The sequence below is a fragment of the Galeopterus variegatus genome, unplaced genomic scaffold, assembly GCF_000696425.1.
Source record: "Galeopterus variegatus unplaced genomic scaffold, G_variegatus-3.0.2 Scaffold12521, whole genome shotgun sequence".
Taxonomy (NCBI): domain Eukaryota; kingdom Metazoa; phylum Chordata; class Mammalia; order Dermoptera; family Cynocephalidae; genus Galeopterus; species Galeopterus variegatus.
Genome location: NW_007738632.1, coordinates 591 through 19561, shown reverse-complemented (window position 1 = coordinate 19561; position 18971 = coordinate 591). Strand labels below are relative to the sequence as shown.

General features: G+C 39.1%; 2 protein-coding genes across 2 annotated transcripts; both read right to left on the bottom strand.

Moving 5' to 3' along the window:
* Positions 1 to 2902: 2902 nt before the first annotated feature.
* LOC103581190 (nesprin-1-like) lies at positions 2903 to 15213 on the bottom strand (the record flags this gene model as incomplete). Its single annotated transcript, XM_008563082.1, has 5 exons — positions 15003 to 15213; positions 9791 to 9985; positions 8625 to 8765; positions 3276 to 3443; positions 2903 to 3064 (listed from the first exon to the last, which is right to left on the bottom strand). Coding segments are annotated over exons 1-5 (774 nt in total), but the record flags the coding sequence as incomplete, so codon positions are not given.
* An 865-nt stretch (positions 15214 to 16078) lies between these two features.
* LOC103581189 (nesprin-1-like) lies at positions 16079 to 18490 on the bottom strand. Its single transcript, XM_008563081.1, has 4 exons — positions 18362 to 18490; positions 16917 to 17102; positions 16620 to 16742; positions 16079 to 16399 (listed from the first exon to the last, which is right to left on the bottom strand). Exons 1-4 carry the CDS (start codon positions 18488 to 18490, stop codon positions 16079 to 16081), a joined length of 759 nt encoding a protein of 252 aa, XP_008561303.1.
* Between the last annotated feature and the right edge of the window lie 481 nt (positions 18491 to 18971).

The following is an 18971-nucleotide window of genomic DNA, read 5'->3' as shown; positions in this document are numbered from 1 at the left end:
TATTAAAAAACAAGAACAAAATAATCTCACAATGCTGCCTACTATACATCACAGAGCTTAGTGTGGCAAAGACAACATATTTCCAAAAAGCATCAGATGCCCTGTGACAAGGAAAGTCCTGATCACAGAGAGCTTAACACTAAGAACAGCCATAAGTCAGCTTATGAAATGCATAAAAGTCTGAAAATTGAATCTGCTGTACAATTTAGAGAGGATAACAGGAAATGCCCAGCAGTCCACCCAATTCAGTAGATTTAGACTCGTATTTAGGGGGAAAATGCAGGAATTAGGTTAGTTTTTAAAGAAACACTAATACTTCCAAGAGAGTGGTGGCAAAGAAATAACAATTGAAGTATTTCTAGTAATTCCTAGGAAATATAAAAAGCATACTGGACTTTCTCACCCCCATTCAGTTGGAATTGAAACAGTAATTCTACAATAGTGCTTGGAATTTTTTAAGTACCATGCCAGAAGCTAAGAACAAATTTAAATATGATGCTACCATTAGCTTTGCATGTGGGCAGCTCTGTCCTAGTATTTGTGGAACTTAGGCACGGACAGCAAAAGCTAGCAAAAGTAGGTCAGATGGAAAATGTTAGATTTGTGATGATATGAGAAATGACATTGCATTATATATTATTTATATTTTCTCTCCTTTTCATTAGAGCATTAATATAATTGTTAAGACCCAATGACTGGTAATCATTGAATTAGCTACATCTCCTCACTGTTATGATGGTTAAAACTGCCCCTTCCAACACAGTAAAGAAGAAAAGTCCCATGGCTGTCCTTAATTACCAAAAAAGTTACAGCTTCACTTCTAATTGCACGCTGAGCATTCATGTGCAATTTTGGGTTTTTTCCACTTAATCCCTTGAAAAAATTTTGCTCTGCATTCAGTTTGTGTGTGTTTTTACACTCATGACGAGAGGGAGGGCAGTGGTGCTGATTGGGAGCTAATTTGCATTTTCAGTGAGAAACTCTGGAATGTAAGGGCAGGTCCCCAGCATCCTGTTTTCCTGCACTTCCTAAATCCTGTGAGGACTAGTGAAGGGTCTTTTGAGACCTGTGCTCAGTCACCTTGGCCACAAAACTTATGTGCCTTGAACAAAGGCGGAGACGACCTGAAGGTAGAAAAAAGGAGTCAAACTAGTTAAGCCTTCTCCTGGATCACTAGCTTCTGAGAATCTGAGTGTATGGCCCTCAAATTCACTCTATTCCAGCTGTTGAATAATTTATGCTCTATTCCTTTTGGAAGCTCCAAGGAAGTGGCCTTTTAAAGAACAGCCCATCGAAGTTGGCCTGAGGAGGAGTAATGGAATAGAGGGACACCCTCCCTCCTCCAGGTACCGAGAAGCACAGGTGCAGGGACAGCAGGGCAGACAAAAGTGCAAGACAGAAGACAAGCAAGGAACCCCAAGAAGCATGCTGGGGCAATGGGGACAATCCCTGCAGATGGAAATGAGGTGGCTGTTGGCAATTAGAAAATGGGAGCATCAGGTAAAGAGGACTGTGAGACCCCAAGGCCCCTCTGGAAAGGAGAGGGGCTTGGGAAGTTAGAAGTCTATTAAGAAAATGGGTGGAGCTCAGAGGAAAATAGCATCGTCACAGTCACAGGAGTCCCTGCGTGTCCTCATGATGGGTATGGACTAAGCAAACAACAGTTAATTTCAATTCCATACTTTTATAGCACACTCTAGTTTTACCAAAATAAGGCCTAAAAATGAATGCTACGCATGTTGATCTCTATCTTAAGAAGTCACAAGAATGTCAAAAAACTGAAACCACTATTTCTCAATATGCTGTCTCTAGATGAAATGTTATCATTTTTGTGTTTTACTGAAAGGGCTTATATTGCAAAAAAATGCAGTTGTATCTGACTACACATATGAACAGCAATGTATTCTAAGGTTTTCCTGGCTTCCAAACTAGACAGCTATAAAGTAGAGGAAACATAAAGTACAGAGTTCACTCTTGAAGCTGATAAATTTCCCTGTCCTTGACAGAAACACTTATCACACCATGCTATTATAGCTCTTAATTAACATCTAAAAATATTTTTCTTTTCCTCTACCTTAAATAGGGCTGTCACATGTTCCTAGGTCCTGGATAGGGATAGACAGTATTTCTCCGTATCGTGGTGACTGAATACATAGGTGAATACATGCCCCAGTTATATCATATAAATGAGACTGTGTGTCATACCGTCAGGCACACCTGATAGTATTGCTAAAGTATTAACCAGATTTTAACATATGCATCTTTCTTAGAGCGCATTTTAAATTGATGTGTTTTTAACATTACCTTTCTGAGTCAGATTAATATAATCATCTTTGTTTTTCATGTAAAGCTGAAGGTTTGCCTTGTTCATATAACCTTTTAACAAATGATTCAAATCAGGGACATTTGCAAGACTGGAACCTAGAATCCCTTAACGTTCAACTGCTTCTTTGCCCACTGAAGTGTGAGACTTATTCCCATAAGCGACAATGGGGAGGTGCTGGGCATACACTGGCTAAGTTTCTTAAAACAATAATACCCACAGAAGGCAGATCTGCGTTACCTTCTATTCTTACAGCAATGACTCACAACAAAATCAAAATAATCTGGCAATTGTGAGGAAGTACACTTTGTATAATAAGAGTAAAAAAGCAACATCAATGCGTGTAACTTTAATTAGATTCAAGGTCTGAGTTTCTTTTTTTCCTTCTTAGGTCCCTCCCTGAAGCAGTGGTAGAAACAGTCACCCTTTGGAATTTTGTTTACTGTGTAAAAACTGATATAGTAAAAAAAAAAAAAAAAAGTCAGCCTGCCGTCCCCAAATGTATCCCTGACAGGCCAACCAGTCACAAGAACGCACCCATTTAATCATACAGGAAACTGAAGTCATTGCTATTTTTACCTGATGTTCAGCCATCTGGCTTTCCGGGCTCCTGTCGGACTCAAGACTCTCATTGAGTTTCATCTCGATGGCCTCCATTTTTGTAGAGATGGACTGAAGGGAGTCCTGGTACTTTTGCTGGCGTTCCAAAGCTTCATAGAGTGTGCGTTGCTTTTCACTGATCTAAACAAGAAAAGGGATATTACCAAAGTTTTCTTGCCCCTTATCTTCCAGATTACAACATTTATTTCCTCACTGTTTTACCTCTGTGGCCCAACAGAAGGTATTCAACTGTGTACTGGATGTGTAAACTTTCTGCATGTATTTCATAAGACAATTGCTAAGGTCAGGGGTGTCTGGTGGGCTTAAACAATTTCACATCTTAAAGACTTACCACGTTCTTTAAGGTTTCCCAAGAACGCTGCAAATCACCCAGTTTGGCAGTAGCAGATGGCTCCAGTCCTGGTTCATAGAACTCCTGAACTGTTGACATGCTGGGGTGGACCTTTGCTGCATCTGACTGCAACCTCTCAGCAGACAAGGCTTGGTAATATGCAATGTCCTGCGAGTGGAAGCGCAGCATCAGATTCAGAAGGAAGACAAAGTCTAGATTAACACGCTCTGGGGACTATTTGCCATGGGGAGGAAAGGCCTATGATTTACCACTTTCACTGGGCACTACTAACTAAAGTTAGTAAATTCTTGGGATAAAAAAAATTTAAAGATCATATCAAAGCACATTACAATTGCTTTAGAATTTTGTTTTATATAGAAAAAAACAATGTTACCAATATTTCAAGTTGCCAAAATTCATTCTTATTTTATATTTGATAAAAATTTGATAAAATCCTTTGTATTTAAGTGGTACACAGGTATTTAATGACTGATTAGCTAGTATAGCAAAAGAAGAGAAGCTAAATGACCTAGTTCCTAAAATGTTGTTTAATGTATTGATTAAAGTTCTGAATAATTTTTAAAAGTACTTGATTTAAATAAAATTAAATCTGTAGAAAGCAATTTTTCAAATGTGGTCAGATCTCCACGATTTGTGAGTTCATTATTTACAGATATTAATTCAACTATTTTGATAGCAAATAAGGGAAAATGTAATAAGGAAGTTAAAACTACTCTAAGAAACAAAAAGATTTTCTTCTAAGTATTTCCTGGAAGTACACAAGAAATCAATCACCTTTAAAATTTTTTTTACTCTCTTGGGTTATAAGTAACATTACATATTGAGTTAGTAATGATAATGAAATTTATTAGATCAAGACATATAGTTGTTGTGTTTTCAGTTGTTTCTATGACTATTTATATGCATCTCAATAGAAATTGAATTGGCGGAATCATGTTTATATTCTGTGAATTGCTATCGTCAAGTTCTCTGTTTTTGCAGTCATACTGTTGAAGATAATTATGTCCACTTAAACTACCTGAGCCTTATTGAAAATCATGTATTGGGAAAAAGTACTGAAGAAGGCCCCAGTCATCTGAGAAACCAAGAAAACAGCCTGGTGGTTTGGAGGGTCTGTAAGAGGGCAGGAGAAGGAGCATGCAGCAGAATGAGTTCAGACTAGAGTCAGAACACCTGAAATAGTTGAAATTCTCCTCCTAAGTAGCTATATGATTGCAGCCAGTCACTTATACCTTGTGCACATCTTGTCCCTCATCGCTACAACACTGGATGGTTTAGAGCATCAAATGAAGTAACATTTCAGTGACTATGACACCTTCCACCCATTTTTGTTGTTGTTGTTGCTGAGGCTTCCAGATAAGTCCCCAGCATTTATTGATGACATTGGAACATGGGACTGGTTCCTCTTCACTCCTAACCCTGTCACCATCTTGGGTGGATTACCTCGATAGGCTCAAATCCACTGATCCTCACTCACTTCTACTCAACTTCAGTCCTCTGCACCCTTGAATACTGTCATTACAGAACTGCCCTCCCCACAGGTACTTCCAGCTATGTCCAAAGTTACTTAAACCCCTTTCTTGCCCACATTCTTGTTTCCCTTGTCCCTTTAACCTTTGCTTCACCCACTTAGAAAACCCCCAAAATGACTCAAGCCAACTTTACTTGTGTGTGTGTGCATGTGTGTGTACATATGCATGGTGTGTGCTAAATTCCCTCAATGGTTAACTATTAGCTTCTGGATGACTTTCAAATTCTTCTGTGTGGCATTCAAGTTCCCTCATAATGTGGTTCCTGCATTCTTCCAAGTCTCATTTCCTCCCCCTCCTCTTCCTCCAAACCTATGTCTCTCCAATTACACTGAAACTATATGCAGTTGCCTTGATGGGCCTTTTTCTTCCTGCCTCCACAGCTTCCCACGTATGGTTCCTTCTGCCTGAAAACTTCATTTCACACGATCCTAGTGCACTCCAACTGCCTAACCTATAGTCCTCCCTTAACACGACAGGGCCATCCTTGACCTATGCCTGAACCCCAGCCTGGTTTAGGGGCTCGCTCTCTGTCCTCCCATGACACTCTGCGCTGCCCTCTGTCACACCGCTTGCCACACTCCATTGTAAGCATTTGCCTGTTCTCACACAGAAACTGTGAGCTCCTTAAAGACTGGGACAGTGCTTTCAGTCTTTCATCCTGAGCACGCTGTACAAAGTTTGGCAAACAGCAGGCAGGCATATATGTTCATGATGAATCCTGCTATGAAAGCACTTTTGTAAACTCTATTATTTCATATAGGTGGAGGGAATGCTGTTACTGTCCACAAAAAAAGCAAAAAGTGGCTTCGAATGTTGTAAACATTTTAAATTAAATACCCTATTATAAATAAAGAAGACCCCAAAAAGAATAAAATAAATTTGTTACAAAAAAAGATTGTTTTTCTGGTTCTGTGTGTATATGTGTGTGTGTGTGTAGCTCATGCCTATAGACAGAAATGGCAACTCTTGGTTTCTAAAAAAGATTTGAAAATATATCGCCTTTTATAAATGAATAATTTGGATCTATTTGAGGACTACGAAAATTAAATAAAATAAATCAATCAGTACTCTAAGTAACTACTAAATAAAGTCAACACTTGCTGTAGTGAGGAATCACCTTTAGAAATATGTCTCTTGTTGCTTAGGTGCCCAAGTTATAAGAGTTATTACCCAGTAGATTCCTAAAGAAATAAATTTTAACAATTGTAGCTACTATTTGATCAGCATTTTCCACTTTAAAATGTAGTTTAATGATTAACATCATATTTAATTTTCACAATTTTGTGAATTAAGTAGTATTGTTTTGTTTTTCTTTTTGTTGGCTGGCTGGTACAGGGATCGAACCCTGGACCTTGGTGTTATAACCAACTAAGCAAACTGGCCAGCACAAATTAAGTAGTGTCACTTCTCACTTACAAATGAGGGGGTTGAGGGACTTCCCAGGTACACTCAGCTTAGGGAGGAAGAGCAGGATCCAGTGTGAGGTTTTTGACTAGGAGGCCAGTGATTTCCCGATTACAAGATTGCTCTTCTCAAACCTATACTTCTCTTAGCTCTTCCATGGAACTAAGTCTTGGCTTGTTCGTAAGGGGAATTAAGAAGCTTGCAGCAAATGCAGGGGATGCCTCATTATTTCTACCCTAAAGTAAGCTAAATTGTTGCTACATTTTAGCTAATAGCTACTGTCAGAGATAGAACACACTGACTGTGAGTGGGATCCGTTCCTTGTATAATGGAGATCTACTTACAGATACAGCAAGCACAAAACCTTTTTTTAACAGCTGTGATTTCATAAAGCAGTTATATTTGGCTACTCCTTGAAACAGCTGTGCACATCCTGTGCAGGATTTTGAACTTGAAAACTAGAAGTTAAGGGGCTCTAAATGGCTTGCTCAGTTTCAAGAGATGATTTTGTAAATCCAATGCATTACTGGTCACATTGTTGTAATTTTTCACTGTCCTCTAACATATTACTGTACGAGAAGAACACATGGCAGTCATGATGGGATTGATTTGTTTCAGCAACACAAACATAATCTGTTTGCTTTTTAACAGCTTCCTGAGTAAAGCTAACTGACAAACTAAATAAAGACATTTTCTCCTAATTTGCAGCATCACATACAAGTATGTTAGATTAATAATGCAATTTAATTAATGTTTTCCTGTTACTGGGGAAGAGGTCTCAAAGCAAGATTAAAACAAAGGATAATTTCACTCGATTTCAGGATTTGATTAAGCTTTATGGTTGATGCCAAGTAATAATAACAAAAATGTTTGCATGTCTTATCATTTATGGGGCACTTTCATGTGCACATTGAAAGACACTTTACAAGAAGCAGCATGGAGAGAAAAGGTGTATTTTTTCCATAGTGCTAGTTTCAAAATGAGTATTTATTGTTCTATTTGAAAACATTAAGCATATTACACAATTTTTTTCTATACAATAGTCAGCTGACTATAGACCAATTTCTCTGATTCTAATAACATCTGTGGCCACAAGGAAGAACATATTGCCACAGAATGAGTAATAACATATTTTTATATCAGAATTTGGGGAACAGTCTCCCAAATCCCCCAGAGCACCCTGAACTTCTCTTTTTTTGTTGTTGTTTTTAATTCCCTCCTATCACTTTTGTTATTATTTGTCCCATGTCTACCTTTCCCTCGATTGTAAGGTTCTTGCAGGCAGGACCACAGCTGCCTCGTTCCTGGTTACATCCCAGGGCCCAGCACAAGCCTTTGTGCCAAGCACATGCTCAGAATGTATTTGATGAATGGATGAGTTGATAAATTCCCTAGAGCTACACTGATTTTTACCAAGAGAACTGTATAACTGTATTATCTAAAGGTTTCATCACTTTTATATTCCTTTTTCCTATTTTGAATGCTTCTGCTTTAAAATAAGAGTAATATACTTGATTTATAATATAGCTCATAAAACACATTTGCTCTGTTTAATGCTTCTTCCTTGATAATACATCTCAACTTTTTGGAACACTTACATAATTTCATACAATGTAATTAAAAAAAATTTTTAGTTGCTTTGGCTAAAAACCATAATGAAGTATTACTTAACATGCATAAAAAGTTTTTGTCTTTTGTAAAAGCATCTTTTTGATTTATATTCAATATTTCTCATGAAAACTTTTTGACATTAATTCAGTGTAATCTGTATTTAATATCATGTATTCTAAAAGGTATCTCATAACAAAAAGGTATTATCCCCATATCATAGGAAATAAAACATAAGATTATTAAAAGGTAAGTAAGAAAACTCAAATCTAGTAGGCAATCCAATATACATATTGGCTGACATCCCTTAAACTGGTCCATAATTAGTAAAGAAAGAAAAAGTATGATATAATGAATAGAAGTTTTCCTTCTTCAAAATCTGAGCTGGTAAATGTCAGCACTATGTTCAATGAATGTTAACATAGCCATAGGATCGTGTTATTTTACAACAGTGGCACAGACCTTTCATTTTCTGTTAGGATGCAGAGCCCCATCCCAGGTGACTGTTAGTAACTACAGCTATCAAACCTTCAAACAGGGCCTTCTTGGGCCGTAATTTTCATGGCCTAATTTTTGCTCATCTCAGTGTCAGTAGCTCATTAGAGGAGGTGACATACTGAGCCAGAGATCTCACATGACAATCACAGTTTGTGTCTAATGGTGTGTTTCTAAAACCAAATGCAACGAAGTCTAATAGTCACACCCACAGTCTAATGAGAACAGAGAATGGAGTCCTGCATCCTCCCGGAACATTATTGCTAGAGGAACACCAAGTGGGAGGTACCTGATTAACAGAAGCATCTGTATTAGCCACAGGTGAAGGGGAGCGACAGGCAGGTGGAGAGGAAATCTCACTGTTGGTTCCCTCCTCCCCAGACTCCTCAGTGACAGGTGACAGCAAAGTGTGACAGCGACCTGCAGTCATCTGCCACATAAAGTGTAGCCCAAAGGACATGAAAATCAGTTAGCTGTGTTATCAAAAGACCTGGTTAGGCACATGTCAAAACAAAGATAATTACATAACAAAAGTTAGAATTACTGAGACCCAGTTTACATATTAATTCTGTGTTAGTATTTAAAAGATTTGTCTTCAAGTGAATATGGTGCTAGGGACCATTTGCAAAATAATCGGGGAGGAGGGTGCATATCACATTTAAGAGTTTTGTTTTTGATTAAATACTTCAATTTTTTTGAGTGTTGTCTTTACAAATAACTAGAAAAATCAAGAATTATACAAATGGGGAAAGGTTCTACAAAATAAAGCTGGGTCTTTGGTGAACATCTCAAGTTTTGAATATCCTAGGGAGATAAGTGCACCCAAAGTAATATATTGCCAATAGAGGCACAGCACATATGAGGGAAAATATACAGCTCTGGCAAACGCTGTAGATACCAAAATGCTCAATGCACTTTAGATGCAAAGTGTATAGGAAAAAAAGATACACAATAAAACTTAATAAAGTTTATTCATTTTAATCCAAAGCTAAACTTTGTTTTTTCTTCTATTTTCTTATTTTTCTAATAATAGCTTTTCATCTAATTTTTATTAAACATTTATACAACATGCATATATCTGGTCAGCTTGAAAAACACAACTAAATATGAGTATATGTACCATGATTCTACCATCCCCCAGACAACTAGAACACTGCAGAGGGATTTGTTTGAAGGCTCAGCCTCTCAGTGCTATTGCTACATTATAAACGAATGCAGGGCAGACTTTCAGCATGTTAAGCAATTCAGCGGTCTCAAGCAAATAGTTTCGTCTCAACTGTTAGTGTTTACTTTGTCAGAGACTGGCCCCGGCTCAGATGTAGTCAGAGAGAGTTAAGGAAGCTGTTTCTCGAGTCAAATCTACAAGATCTCAGGCCGATCCCCAAAGCAAGCCCAGGTGAGGGAAGGCCGGGCTCCGGCGAGCAGCGCAGAGCGGCGGAGACTGGCGATCCTTACCATGACCACGGAGGGGTGGGCCGAAGGCGCGGGGAGGAGCTCCCCATCCAGGTCCTCGGTCCCTTCCGCCAGCCCCTCGACCTCGGTCACCGTCAGCAGCATGGTGGCGTGCTTGGCTTTCATCGTCAGCATCTTGCACTTGGAGTTCAAAGAGGCGATCTGCTCCTGGTAGCCCTTGATTTTCTGAGCCAGCTCCTGAGGAAACATGCCCCCCCTCCGTGTGTCACAGCAGCATCAAAAGGAAACAGAAGCGGCGGCGTTCATCTTCCTGCAGGGCGGCCAATGAGAGCGCAGAGCTGAGCGGGCGGCGGCGCCCCGAGGCAGGCAGGATGTGGACGGTGCAGCCGCCGAGTCAGCCTGCATCTCCCCGCAGAGCCAGACCGCAGCCTGCAGCCCGCAGCCTGCACGGAGAATGCGGGAGCCGCAGTGGGGACAAGGCAGGGGGATGCAGGTGAATGGCTTCTGAGAGCTGCGCCCTGTGGAATCATGAACTGCCCTAACAGTAAGAACTGAAACTTTCTTTAAAATGCCTACAGCATCTGAAATTTACCAGATGGTTCATGCCATGGAAATGAGGTCATGTGATGACTGAAACTATAAAAAAAAAAAAAAAAAAAAAGCAATGCTCAGCTCTTACCATATCACATCCAACAAGAAGGTAGTCATTTTTTATATAGATAGGGTCACAAAGTCAACTGCCTGTCTGTTCCTGTGACCCCAGGGAAGTTTTTTATTTTTTTTCATAGATAAGCTAGATATTGCATATGAAACCTTATTTTTTTAATGCAGATTGCCCCCAAGTAAAAGTTTGTACATTCATCAAATTTTCTCTCATGTACCCCATCACATCACAAATGTTGCTGATGCTTCAAACTAGAGCTTTGAATTTGAAGTGCAGTTCAAATATAATGCTGTTTAATTTCATTTGCTTTTAAAAAAATTTTTGTGAGAGATATAAGTATTAAAACTTTTACTAAGAGCCTATTGGAAATATATTCTAGACGGCATATAGCTCTTAAAAAGGTAACTAAAGATCCATTTTAGGAGTATGGTAATTCTAAAATATTAAAGTTATCCTTTCTTGCTTAAATATTATAAACATTAAATATCAAAGTTATATTGCCTTCTATCTTTAAAAAATGAAAACGTATGTATATTCAAAAACATGCATCTTGAAAGTGCAATTCTTTGCCTGAGAAACTATCCTTTAGTGTTCACATAGGACATATTTTGTGACAAAGATATTAAATGTCAATGTCTTTAAAATGACAGTGTGTGTATACAAACAAGAGGTCTTCAAAAAGTTCAAAGAAAGATTTGTATTATCTTTTAATTATGCTTTTCCATGAACTTTTGAAATATACTTACATTCATATATATATACATATTTTCTCATTCATATATATATGAATGTATATGTATAAAACACACACATATAACATTTTGTTATTGTTGGGTTTTTTTGTTTCTTCCCTCCTAACCAAACCTGTGTAGAGGGGAAAACAGTCCAGATGACCTCAACCAGCAGCCTATCTTCTTGACTTCTAATACATAGGAATTTTAAAAACAAGGATTTAAAAAGTGAAAATTATCATTTCTTTACCTCTAGGGCTGCAGATATTTAATTGAAACTAATAGGGTTTACTAAAAATAGTGATTAAATAGCTATTTACTACATCTAGTCTAGTAGCCAGTACTCAATAAATGATACTTATTATAATTAGTTAGCATGCACATATAGAAGACATCTACCAGTTTACTGGATTCCTTGAATTCCAAGTCACTAACTGCTGTGGATTGGACGTCCCTCAAACTCATTGAAGCTTGATCCCTATTGTGACAGTGTCAAGAGAGTGGAAAATCCTATTACGGTAATTGAGAGGTGCGGCCTTGAAGAGGTGATTAGATTGTGAGGACTTTGCCCCAGCCAGTGGATCAGTCCATTGATGGTTTAATGGTGGTCATGGGCTTGTTCTGATGGGCTTTGAAAGGAGAGCATGTGAGAAGCTTGCTCTCTCTGCTCCTGCCATTTCACCATCTGATACCCTGCATCACTACAGCCACCAGGAAAAGGCCCTCACCAGATGTGTTTCCTGGACTTTGGACTTTCCAGCCACCAAAACTGTTAGCAATAAATATCGTTTTTTTACAAATTACCCAGTTTCAGGTATTTCTGATATAAGCGACAGAAACAGATTAATACACTAAGCTTTCTTACAAAGGCTTGCCCCAGGGATAAGTCTGAGGAACGTTTGTGAAGCGGACAGTTAGTCTTAGCTCTTCCACCTTTTGTGCCCTCATGGCCGGTCACAGCTCCCTACTGCAGTTCTCTACAATGGTGTGCCCATTCCCTAAGCTGGAATTCTCAACTTTATTGTGTGTAAAACTCATTGGGGTTGTTCATTAAAAATCCAGTTCTGGTCACTACTTCCAAAGATTTTGATTTACTAGGTGTATGAGAATCTGCATTTCATCATTAGCCTATGTCACTCCAATGCATTTTAAAAACAGTACTCTAGAACTTTCTCTGTAAGTCTAAACCTGCTTATATCTCATTGCCTTTGTGGATTGGTTATTCACGCTCTGATCAAATCCACTAAAATAAAATGGAGCACTAATGGATTAATGTGTTACTCGTTCTTCAGGAAGTATATATATATATACACATATAAATTTTAAAAATATTCACAGAGTATTTCTGAAAATGATTATAAAGGTGGGAATTTCAAATACCATGGCCGCTGGAAGAAAGCAGGCCTCTGGGCAGCCTTCTGTACCCAGGAGCAGGTCTCTGTGCCAGGTGGGAAGCAAAGGGGTCTGAGTATTCACTCCTATGATTTAAAAGTGGCAGGCTATTTTTTTCAAATTAAATGCAACCTTTGAAAAATTACAGAAAATAAAATGTGAATTTATTAGAAATGAATAAATTTATCAGTTAATTTTATGAATTAAAATGATCAGTATGAGAGCCAGATTCATCTTAAGATTAAAATTCCATTGAAAGCTGACAGAAGATACAGGCAGGAAAAAGGACTCTTCCAAATTTTTATGTTGTCATTAATCAGGCTTTCTCTCCACTCAGCACTTTCCTTCCTGTGTTTGTTTTATACATGCAATGGACCTCTCAGGATGACATCATTATTTACAGGAAAATGTGTTCTAAATCACATGAGAAAACTAACAAATGTCAACATTGCTGTTTGGAACTGTGAAGAGAAAATGTGACAAAATGAACAAATCACTGAACTAGGATCCAGGAAGACCAGGTCTAGCGCTGACCGTGCTGAGAGTTCGCTCCGTGACCCTGGGCAAGTCTATTTTCCTGGGCCTGCATTCTTCTCTTTTGAGTAATGGAATAGCCCAAATAGTTTCTGCTACAGTGGGAAAAATCACAGAATTTGGAGCCAAAAAAAATGAGTTTGATTTCAGCTGCAATCAGTTACAAGATTTGGGAGCTCAGAAAGTCACTTTAAAAAGTCAGTTTTTTTAGTAAAATGTAGATGATAGAAAAAAAATTCATACCTCACAAGGTTGTTATAAAAAATAATGTAAAACATTGTAAGTTATTTTAAGAAATATAAAACAAAAAACTTTAGTAATAAGGATTATTGTTATTTCAGACAAGATTTTTTGTGTGTGTGGCTAGCTGGTAGAGGCACCCGAACTTGTGACCTTGGTGTTATAAGGCTGCACTCCAACTGTCTGAGCTAATCGGCCATCCCCCAGACAAGATTTTTAAAATATTTTCTGTACCATGTTAGAGGAGTTGTTACAACAAAATTCTGGATTTTATGATATGGCATTAAAAGTAGTTTCAAAATAAATAATGTAATATATAGTCTAATGTATGCATTATATAAGGATGATTTCAAAAATTTGCACAACAGGGCTGGCTAGTTAGGTCAGTTGGTTAGAGTGAAGTGTTATAACACCAAGGTCAAGGGTTCAGATCCTTGTACTGGCCAGCCACCAAAAAAAAAAAAAAATTGTCCAGAATATTTTCATTTAACCAATTTGTAAGAGAAATAGTTAACACAGATGATGTCTACAGTTGTAGGATTAAATGTAGGTGGGATATTTAAATTACTCTGTTAATCATACATAAATGCAAGTGATTGGCGTATTGCATCTGTCAAGAAATTAAAAAACTGCATTTGGAAAAGGAGGTAGTTAGGTTTTCTTTTTTTGTCTTTCTTGTGACCGGTAAGGGGATCGCAACCCTTGGCTTGGTGTCGCCTGCACTGGCCATCCCCATATAGGATCCGAACCCGTGGTGGAAGTGCCGCTGTGCTCCCAAGTGCTGCACTCTCCTGAGTGCGCCACGGGGCTGGTCCAGGTTTTCCATTCTTAAAAGACAACACTTGAATCCTCTGAGAACCTCACTATGATATTTGGTTTGGAAAAATAGTTTGTTGTTCTCATGACAAAGTTAAAAGACAGCAGATGAAACAATAAACTAAATGACTATCCTTGGCACAGAGAAATAATACACCTCCCGCCCAGTAGCTTACCATAATTTATGGTGATATAAACCAACCCCCAAGGGAAAGAGTGAACTTGACCTATATGGAATTGACAGGACTGGAAAAGAAATTCACTGCTAAGTGTCAATGAGCTCAATCATTTATGTGCTATAGACTAGGTCTGCACAGGAATGTCCAAGTTCTAAAGTCATCATTATGCCAAAGGATCAAGGAAGCAGGTATGTTTGAAAATAGAGGAAATGCTAACAGGTCCAATCTGAAAATTAGCAAAGTAAACAACATGGACCATTCTCTGATTTTGGTGAATGGAACTGAAATGACTAATATTTGAAAGAGCAAATGATTTTCTTTTTAATATGAAATACTCCTTTTTTTTAAGAGGTTGATTAGTGCAGCAAAGCTTTGAACTCCGGTGTTTCTTAGTCTCTAAAAACAGGTAGTAGAATATGTTTTAGTGTACTAACTGTGGGAATTTTGGGTGCAGGAGACAATCAGTGGGTCCCAGAGGAGATATGTCATGAACAACAAGGAAAGAGGTTGTGAAATCAAGGGGAAGACTCACGTTACTGGATCAGCAAAAATCACACTCCAAATGCAAAGACAGCCAGAGTTGCTGCCCAAGAACTGAACACGTTGCATGCGGGACAGGGGGAGAACTTTCTCTTTCATTCACTAGAAACCAACCATATATTCCAATGAAGCCAACTCTGCCTATATTCCTGTCTCACCTCATGCCGAGAAATCTGGGCTTGTAGCTCCTGGATATTACTGGTGGCCACGGGTTTATCCTCAATCTCGGTGTGAGCACCTTCTATCAGCTGCTGGAGATGCTTCATTTCTTGCTCATAGTGTTCGTACTGCACCACGGCCTCCTTAAAAACAAAAACAGACAAACACGTGATTTTCTTTCTATGTCAATACCTGAATAAACGATCCTGTACTGCATTCTGCCAAACTCTACTGTGGACTCCTATTTTTACCTGTGTGTCTAGGGGATAAAGAGATCATAAGTGAATTTCCTAGATGGTTCAAATTCTCAGCTTTACTTAAATATTTCAGAACTTTCTCTCTAAAATATTGTAGCCAAATGATTGATGGAATCAAAATAGTTAAGTGGTCAGGCTTCTCTCTCTCCTCCCTACCCGTATTGTACCGAAGATGGAACATAATGGTCAGAAGGTGGCAAGCAGTATGGGAAACAGGATTATTTCATTTTTCCATCTAAAGAATACTGAATGTATAAGTAAGACACTTGGCTCAGTGCTGCAGTAGGGGATAAAATTATGAATTACATGTGACTTCTAGCCTCAGGAATTTACTGTCTAGCAAATTACAAGATAATGTAAGAAGCAAGGACAGTTGACCAAATGGACCACTAGTGATTTTAATGAGGGTATTTATACAGCTTTTGAATAAAGCAGGTAAATATTAGTTGAGAGGAGATACAAGGTCAATAGCATCATTTCTTCATTGTAAATGATTTTCTCTCATTAAGTAGAAACTAAGAGTAAAACTTAGGTGCCCTTCTTGGGCAGGAATATGCATGTAATGCCTCAACAAGCTGAAATATGAAAATAAAATTTTGTAACATATGATAACAGGAAACCCATATTACCAGGTTCTAGATGATTCTCAGGTAAATAATAAGAGATAAAAATATAGGATTGCCTATAAAATTAACCTTCGCCAGTTGTTCTTTATTTAAAAAAAAAATCACTAGAAGATAGTTTTCACCAAAGGATATTTTTTACAGAGCTTTCCCCAGGCTTTTGTGGGCGAGCCAAATGATAGCATTTTAATCTCCTTATTTTACATAACCACAAGGGTCTGTCCAATTCAACACTCTGGATGTGTTTTGCTGGCTGAGCCCACACAGTGCTAAGAAAAGCAGCCCATGACTCATTCGCGATTGCTCTGCCAGCGGAGGGGCGGCTACACCTGCCTGCATGATGTTGTACTGCTGGATAGCTGTGTGCTGCAAGCGGCTGGCCTCCTCCTGCAGGCGCAGAGCTGCGTGGCACAGCGGCAAGCTGGTGACCACGTCCTCAGGGATGCGGAGGGCACTCTGGCAGAGCTGCACAGCTTGGACCTTCGGCTTTAATGACTCCATCTCAGACAACAAATGCTGAAATAGTTCAAAAACGTATTATTTTCATCATTTATTTCATAAGCAAAAGACATTTCCTAAACTACAGATGTGTTACAAGTTATAAACATTTTGCAAGGAACATTCTTAAAATAGTGCAGTGTTGACACTGTAACTGAGTTTAGAAAGTATTTTTCCTTGCTGTCCTCTTTTTATAACATAGGTCCCCACTCACTGGCCCTAAGTTGTTTTTGCATACCTGGCGATGAGAGAGTTGCTCCTTGAGAGTAAGGCGTCCGACTTCTGGAGAAGTCAGGGTTGTCTGGGCTTGCTCCAAAGCAGCTTGTAAGTTTTTTAGCTCGGCTTCGAATTTTTTCATATCCTGGAGAGTAAAAGCCACTTGAATATCAATATATTACATTTGAAGTCCAAAGTCATAGGTGAAGAATAAAGTCACAGTCAAGACACCATATCGCAAGTGAGCACTGAACCTCCATAGTGGCATCACCTTTTAAAAAAATAATAAACTTTATTTATTTATTTATTTATTTTTTACCTTAGCTGCATCTTGGAGGTTCTGCAAACGAATTTTGATCATCTGCCGCAACTCCTCCGTCTCCCGTCCCAGTTCGGCCACTTGTTGAGACATTCTCTCTGTACAGTACACACTAGTGAGGGACTGAATTTTCTCGGTCATTGCCTCCAGATCACTGTGAATTTCTTCAGATTCTTCTAGCAGGGTCTAGAGTGAATTGTCCATAGGTATGACATTGGCAGGTGGGCAGAGAGGTATTGGTAATCAATACAGTGTGGTGTAAAGACGACCAGACTGGGATGGGAGTGAGAACTAAGTTGTAGCTCACACTTCCCATGTGTTTTACCTTCACACCCCTGTGCCCACTTGGTGGCCACCTGCCATTATCCCTATTTCATAGAGAAAGAAATCAAAGTTCAGGAACTGTAATCTAGTGCCCAGGCCACGTGTTACTCATAAGGCTCAGCCTTGTGTTTGGACCATAAGTAGGCTCATGCTGTCAACCGCAAGATGCCCCCTCGTGAGAGTCAGGACAGTAGTTTTCCAGCAGTGGTGAAGCTTGAACACACTAGGTGTCTTGATCACATCTCTGGACCTACCTTTTCCCATATTTAAACTGAATAAGTACTTTTCAGCTCTCATATTCTACATCTAAGATCTAAGAACATATTAGTCTAAGAAGTGAAAATAAGACAAGAGCATTACAAACCAGCGAAACACCTGTGATTATTTGCTTTAAGTGAGACAAGGGGCGAGAAGCTACTTGCAGTATCAAGAGAAGAAAAACACAGCTGTAGTCATTCTGGGTGGTATTGCCTACTGGGACCAACAATAACAATGGATAAATGACCATATGAAATGCATTAGATGAAAAGCACAGTGAAAGAGAAGCCAAGTGTTGAGGGATGACACTGGCAGGAGGATGTTTGAGATTTGACAGATGGGAAGGGAGAGGAAAGACATTTCACACAGAGGGAACAGCACATGCAAAGGCACAGAGGCAAGTGAGCACGGCACACGCGGTTAGCGGGGGTTGAGACGTGAAAAGAGGAGATGTGGGAGACGGGATAGTATTCTTAGGCAATGGACTCTATTTTAAAAAATAAAGTACTCTTTTTCTCACTATGAACATAATACACATATATTACAGAAACTGAAAACCTAAAGAAGAAAAAATATTCCATCATCCTATAACCCAGAGATAACTAAGTAAGAGATAACTGCTGGTACGTTTGGGCATATTTTTAGATAACTGAGAACATAACATTCCTACAGTTTTCCATCTTTCTTTTTCTCATGACATTAGAACACATGCCTTTTCTCCCTGTGCATTCTCTTCTGGATAAACTCAGGCAGCTTTAATTTCTATGGGAGGCACACCAAGAACACCTCAAAACAGTGTCTACAGGCTGAGTTCTCTCCAGAGCATCTGCACCAGAGAACCCCAGTACCTGATGTCTCTTTACCTGTTCCCCAAGATGCGGCTGATCCACCCAAACGTCCAAGTCATGAAACCCTGGGATTGGTCCTGGACTCTGCCCTCTCATCCACCCACATCCGATAGTATCCAAGTCCAGGAATTCGAGCTCCTTCATATCTCTTGATTTTGTCTTCTCTTCTCAATCTCCAAAAACAGACTCTGACATTTTCTACTGGAATACTGAAACCACTCATATTGTCTTACCTGTTTTCTACAGGCTTCTTAACTTCTTAAATACAAGTCTGAATTTGTCACTTGCAGGCAGAACATCTGCCCGAGAATGAAGTCGAAGTTCTTAACAGACTTTCATGTCTTTTTCGTATCTCTCATCCCTCTTTCCAGCTCTCCAGGATCCAACACAGCACCCGTCACTATTACTGCTAGGATTTTGACATCTGTTTTTGTCTAAAACACATTTCACAACAAGTGGGCTGCCGTGTTTTTCAGGACTCAGCCTACTGCTTGTATCACCTTTTCCTAAGAAGGCTTCCTTCACCTTCCTCTTAAACCCCAGGCAGTCTGAATTGAGCCCCTGTTCTGGGCTCTTCAGCACCCCGAGCCCTTGATCTCTGCACTTATCACACCATAAGTCTCCT

What these genes read in the sequence shown, in the direction of transcription:
- LOC103581189 (XM_008563081.1), bottom strand. Translation starts at nt 18,490, where the DNA reads ATGAAGGAGCTCGAATTCCTGGACTTGGATACTATCGGATGTGGGTGG. An exon ending in AGCCGCATCTTGGGGAACAG is followed by an intron (nt 17,103 to 18,361) that starts GTAAAGAGACAT and finishes AATTCACTCTAG; the next exon opens with ACCCTGCTAGAAGAATCTGA. An exon ending in ACCTCCAAGATGCAGCTAAG is followed by an intron (nt 16,743 to 16,916) that starts GTAAAAAATAAA and finishes TTTACTCTCCAG; the next exon opens with GATATGAAAAAATTCGAAGC.